The 6,261-nt window shown below is 44.8% G+C and overlaps 1 protein-coding gene across 1 annotated transcript in view; it reads left to right on the top strand.

Annotated features, from left to right (window-relative positions):
* The window catches only part of htr7a (5-hydroxytryptamine (serotonin) receptor 7a), a gene marked incomplete at both ends in the record, with an annotated part of 10,533 nt that extends 5,753 nt beyond the window's left edge, over positions 1-4,780 (top strand). The window contains one exon of the mRNA XM_079249476.1: positions 3,874-4,780. Within this exon, the coding sequence (XP_079105602.1) occupies positions 3,874-4,780 (907 nt within the window). The remainder of the gene's footprint in view (positions 1-3,873) is intronic.
* Positions 4,781-6,261: the final 1,481 nt, after the last annotated feature.

The raw sequence follows: 6,261 nt of genomic DNA, 5'->3' as shown, positions 1-6,261 counted from the left end.
CAAGAGCCTGTTTCTGTAACAACGACATCAGCACAGCTCTCTACATGAGGAAGTATCAAAATGTTTTACCATCGGAATAGGAATGTTTTTAAAAATGTCCTGGAGTGTAAAATCGACTAAAAAGACCTCAAGATTTAAATAGGTGAGTAGCACACAAGATTTATTAGTTTGTCGTTGTCAGCATAAACATTAGGAGAAGAAGTGCAACCATTTCACAAGATTTATCAAGATCCAGTACCTGGGTTTGAACTCACAACCTTCTCAATGACAGGCAATTCATTTTGAAAGCTGTGTGTAATCAGCAGTATGGCAAAAAGATGGTTGAAGAAGAAGGTTGAACTGCTGTCAAAAAGATAAAGATAGTTTTAAAAAGTTTGTGGAAACAACGACAGTTCTGATGTCAGCAGTTAAACTGCATTAATCACTGAAGAAAATCGTTGCAGAAAACTATTTAAAACTGCCTGTGTCATCAGTTAAAGACTTTTTTGTTCAAAGTGAGCAACTTTGTTTCTTTTGAAGTATTTTCACTACAAAATTTTAATATTTAAATGTCATTTCAGCACAGTTTGTTTTTTTATTTGAACCAGAAACAGCTATTATTGAAATAATAGCAACTGTGAATGTCCATTTATTGAACTATACTGAATGATTGAAATGAAATTGCATAAGTATAAGAAATAAAAAAAAAAGAAGCACAACTGAAATATTTTCTAATTGCCCCACATGGGGATTGACTTACACACTACACCACTAATACTCTTAGATATGCCTTGGAAAAAGCGTTCAAATTTTTTCCATTTGGGATGGGAACGCCTTTTTGTCCACTTCCAGCAGGGTGTAATTAGGGGGGTTGCAAAAACATTTGCAAGGTTTAACTAAACTCCAGTAAAGATGTAAAAGACTTTGTTCAATGTGAAAAACTTTTTTTAATGTGTTTAAGATTCATCAAAGTGTTGAAATGTTGCAGGGAGCATTGTTGGAACAAATCCTTCATGTTTAACTGTGACATTTAGCAATTGAATTTCTTTGCTCCTTGAAGTGCACAGCTGAGACCAATAGTTCATATTGAGAAGCCTGCAGAGCTGCATGCCATCTCACAAGTAATAGCTGACAAACAGAGCTATATGTTAAAAGCTGCATTTGAACCAGTGCCTTGTATGTGTACCTGTGTACCAGTGCACAAAATGGACCAATCGCAGAAATGCATTTTCTGTTCTGTCCAATCACAAGAACGGATTTGAAAAATTAACAAAAACTTGAATAACTTGAAAAGTATAAATGTTACAAATACCAAAAGTCATAGCACATATCTCCTGAATGTACTTTTGCACAAAATGGACCAATCGCTGAGCTGACTTCTGTTTTGTCCAATCACTGGAGAAGATTTTAACATTTGGCAAAAATGTGAATAACTTGAAAAGTTTACGTTACAAAGACCAAAAGTCAGAGAACATATCTCCTGAATGAGCGGAACAGTTTGATAATTTGAATGGTTGAAGTGAGGCGAAAGGTGTAGGAGGAGTAGTGTGCCTAACATTTTGCAGGAAAGACACTGGAACTTGATGAACCGGACACTGCAAACTGGTGCAGAGCTCTGAAACCCTGTTGAAGCAGTTTTCAGCTCATTATGCAAAACCTGACCAATCGCAGAGCTGAATTTTTGCGACGTCCAATCCACAGTGGGTTTGAAAGTCTTTCATCCAATCACAAGGCCGAATTAATTTTTGCAAAATGTTGAATTTGGGTATTAACATGCTAAGTAAGGCCCCAATGGCATTCACATTAATTAACATTCTGTAATAATTGTATAAGTACTCTAGAAAGACCTTATCTTATTTGTACAGACAGTCCACACTTTAACTGCACAGCCTGCAACTAAAGCTGAAGCTGAAGCTCTTTGATGATGTAGTACGCAGCACACTGTGTGCAACAACTGGCATTTCATCATAATGCACAACATTTGATGCTGGATTTGAGCCCGTCCCATGTATACCAATGTGTACCTGTGCACAAAGTGGACCAATCGCTGAACTGCATTTTCCATTTTGTCCAATCACAGGAACGGATTTGAAAAATTGACAAAAACTTGAATAACTTGAAAAGTTTAAATGTTACAAAGACCAAAAGTCTTAGCACATATCTCCTGAATTGGCTGAAAAGTTTGATGCTTGAATGGTTGAAGTGAAACTAAAGGTGTAGGGGGAGTGGCGTTCCAAACATTTTGCAAGAAAGACAATGCACTCTCAAAAATAGAGGTACAAGATAAGGACATTTCTGTACCTATAGGTACATTTTAAAGAAATGTTCTGTCAAAAGTACAATACTGGTCTTTAAGAGACCAGAAGCACCTTCAGAGTACGAAAAAGGGTTCAAAGTGACATAAAGTACAAATTTGTACCATTTCGACCATAAGGGAACCTGCAGCATTGAAAAATGTAATGTTAATGGCTGTAATGTTACAAACTAGAGCAGAGTTGAGTGATGACAGTAGTACTACTTAACAGTCATTTACTACACCAGACAATGAAGGTCAGATGCTGCAAACTAAGTGTATGTCTGGTCAGTATTTTGAGTTTTTGAAGATTATTTCTAGATTTAAGATAAGATAATATTGCTAATTGGCATGGACCAGGTCTAATGCTGTGGAAAACATAAAAAACATAACTTGATAAGGTGAGGTTGAACTTGATAAGGTACAAAAATAGACCAGAACTGAAGGGTACAGATATGTCTCTCAAAAGAGTACACCCCCAGCGACAAGCATTTGTACCTTTTTAGGTACAAGCTGGTACCTCTATTTTTGAGTGTGTGGAGACCGGGACCGAGACGAACCGGACACTCCAAACCGGTGCAGAGCTCTGAACCTCTGTTGAAGCTGTTTTCAGCTCATTATGCTAAAACCGTTGCCCCATGGGCATTCACATTGATAAAGAACACAAACATAAAACACAGTCAAGAGTAAAATATGTCTTAAGTGAAAACACCACCACCATGTTGACCAGAGGACATCAAGGATCTATGTGGAGTGTGACAACAGAAAGATCTGCTAAGTAAGGCGGAGCTAAACCAGGAAGTGATTTAAAAAAAAACTAAGGTCTTAAAATTGATCCTCAACTTGATGTGGAGCTGGTGTAAAGAAGCAAAGATCGGCGTGACATGCTCATGTTTAAGAAGTCCATTAAAAGATGAGCTGCCGAATTTTGGACCAACTGGAGACAGTTTAGGTGAGACGAGTTCACATCTGCAGAAAGAGAGCTGTAAACATGTTTACAGCAGTAAATAAACATGTTTACAGCCTGGTACAAAAAAATATTTTCTGTTTAATTCAGGTTTACCTTCATGACAACTGTGGGGGGGAGTGGATTTTTTTCATAACTTCTCCGTTTAAAAGTAATTTTATATCAAAACCGGCATGTTTAGGGGCGTGTCATTTTGATTGACAGGTACCCGATCTCCCGCTTCCAGAAAGAGGAACGTAGAACAACTGCGGTTTTAGACTTAGTTTTAGCCCGCTTACCCCCATTAGCTGGTTAGCTCCTGTTAGCACCAGGTTAGCCCAGTTAGCTCTTAGCTACAGGCAGCTCGGAGTTCTCTCGATGTCAATCATGCACCATGACGCTCACAGCCCCCCTCTCAGCTCCACCTCTTTACCCATTTTTGTATTTTTCGCCATATATGCCCCTGCCACGATGGTGATGGTAGGAACCGCCCACCGAGCTTCAATTCAGCTCTTCAGAAACCTACGGGTGACGTCACGGAGGCTCCGCCCATCTTTTTATATACAGTCTATGGGTGGGCTCGATGCATGAAAGGGTTAAAAACAAACAAACATGGCTGCTTGATGTAACTGAGTGCAGATTCTTGTCTCTGCAGGTATCTGGGCATCACGAAGCCCCTGACGTACCCGGTTCGCCAGAACGGCTGCTGCATGGCGAAGATGATCCTGTCCGTGTGGCTCCTCTCTGCCTCCATCACCCTCCCCCCCCTCTTCGGCTGGGCGCAAAACGTCAACGACGGCCGAGTCTGCCTCATCAGTCAGGACTTCGGCTACACCGTCTACTCCACCGCCGTGGCGTTCTACATCCCCATGTCCGTCATGCTGTTCATGTACTACCGGATCTACCGAGCCGCCAAGCTCAGCGCAGCCAAGCACACCATCACCGGCTTCCCCAGGGAGGGGGAGCGCCGCGCAGGGCCGCCTCACCGAGCGGGGAGAGGGGGACCCGGCGCCCCTCCGCCGTCGGAATCGGGGGAAACGGGGAGCGTTGAAGGGACGGAGGCTGAGCAGGAGGAGGAAGCTGAGGAGGACGAGGAGAGCTTGGACTGCGTGGCGGCGGCGTTAAAAATCCAGCGGGAGGTGGAGGAGGAGTGCAGCAGCCGCGTCTCACGCCTGCTGAAGAGCGGCGAGCATCACCAGCGCCGGAAGAGGAAAAACCAGTCCATCTTCAAGCGAGAGCAGAAGGCGGCGGCCACGCTGGGCATTGTGGTCGGCGCCTTCGCCGTCTGCTGGCTTCCCTTCTTCCTGGTGTCCACGGCCCGGCCGTTCGTCTGCGGCGTGGAGTGCAGCTGCGTGCCGCTGTGGCTGGAGAGAACGCTGCTGTGGCTCGGCTACGCCAACTCCCTCATCAATCCCTTCATTTACGCCTTTTTCAACCGCGACCTGAGGACGACGTACAGCAACCTGCTGCGCTGCCGCTACAGGAACATCAACCGCAAGCTGTCGGCAGCCGGCATGCACGAGGCTCTGAAACTGGTGGAGAAGCCAGAAGCCGATGCGTGAAGCCGTGGCGCTGCTGGAGGTCAGTGCTGGGAAACAGCCGGCGGACCTCGGAGCGGAGCGCCGGGCCTCCTGCTGTCAGAGCGCTCGCTTCACCACCATGTTTGGTCCAGCAGGTTAAAGATGGCGGCTGCCTGCAGGAAGCGGTGTGTTTGGCGTGTTTCTGACGTGGAAACGTTGCGGCTCAGCAGGTGGGAAACGTTAACGGAGGCGTTCCTGGAAGCTGCAGCGCAGCAGCAACCGGACCACTCGCAGCCTTACGGAGACTCCATCACATGTAAAAATCCATGTGTGTGTGTGTGTGTGCGGTTCTGATTTCTACCTGTTGCTTACTGGTGTGTTGTCTCTGTGTTGAGCAGGAACATGCTCCACCGCGTTGGAAATGATCAGTGTTTTGTTTGTTGTGTGTGAGGAGCAGCTGACTTGTAAAGAGAGATGTAAAACTGTAGAAGAACGTCTCCGCCCCGCTCTGAGCACATGGAACCGTGTCGCTGGGTTCGGCGTGAAGCGACGCCACGCAGCAGGAACAGCTGAGGAGTCCCAGCAGGAGGTGGTGAACTGGAAGCTTCAGGACTGTTTTACAGCTTCTGGCTAACGGTTTTCCGACTGGAATCCCAGTTTGTAGGAAAAGAAACGCGACTGCAGCCTGACGGACTGAAGTCAAACTGCTGCTGGTTCATACCTGGTTTGTTGGTCAAACATTCATGAAGGAAACACAAACTGTTGCTAATGATCATAAAACGTCTCCGAGTCAGTCAGAGTTGATGGCGAGCCCAGTCCTTAACATTTTAATATTATTCATTCATCTTTCCAACCATTAGGGGTCGCGGGAAGCTGGAGTCCCGGCTAGGTACACCTGGACTGGTCTCCAGTCCATCACAGGCCCATAGAGTAATATTACATATTTCTATTTGATATTTTATTGATATAATTTAATTAAACTAATTTTATTTGCACCTTTGCTTGTTTTGTTTCCATATAAACTGTATTTATTATATTTACATATTTGTTAAAGTCACAGATCAGCAGGAATCTATAAAACCAGCAAAGCAGGAAAAATCCAGTGTGATGATGAGGGGAACTTTTCCACATCCAGCACTTATTCTGTACATACATGCAGATTTCTACACGCCTGTAGTGATCCTGACTCCCCTCATCGTGCACACGAAGTCACGTGTCTGAAGCCACAAGGATGGAAACGACAGATAGTGGGGGTGTGAAGGAGGGAATAACTGGTGACAGCGGTTCTGTGCAGAAACACGGATCTTCTGATCATTCTGTGCGGCGACACGTTTGTCCTCGGCCACTTGCCGTCAGCAGCAGCTGTGTGAGATGTGTTGCGTTCATTCAGCCTGTTGTCTGAAGAAACAACAAAACACACGTCTGACGGCACCAGAGATGCTTAATGCAGCTGCGAGGAACTCCTCAGTGATTCCACGTCCTATCAGGCTCAGCCAATCAGGCTTCGGAACCTCTGAGCTGAT

This window comes from Telmatherina bonti, assembly GCF_933228915.1.
Source record: "Telmatherina bonti genome assembly, chromosome: 11".
Lineage (NCBI taxonomy): Eukaryota > Metazoa > Chordata > Actinopteri > Atheriniformes > Telmatherinidae > Telmatherina > Telmatherina bonti.
Note: the sequence above shows the minus strand (reverse complement) of the source record. Positions and strands in the feature narration are given on the sequence as shown.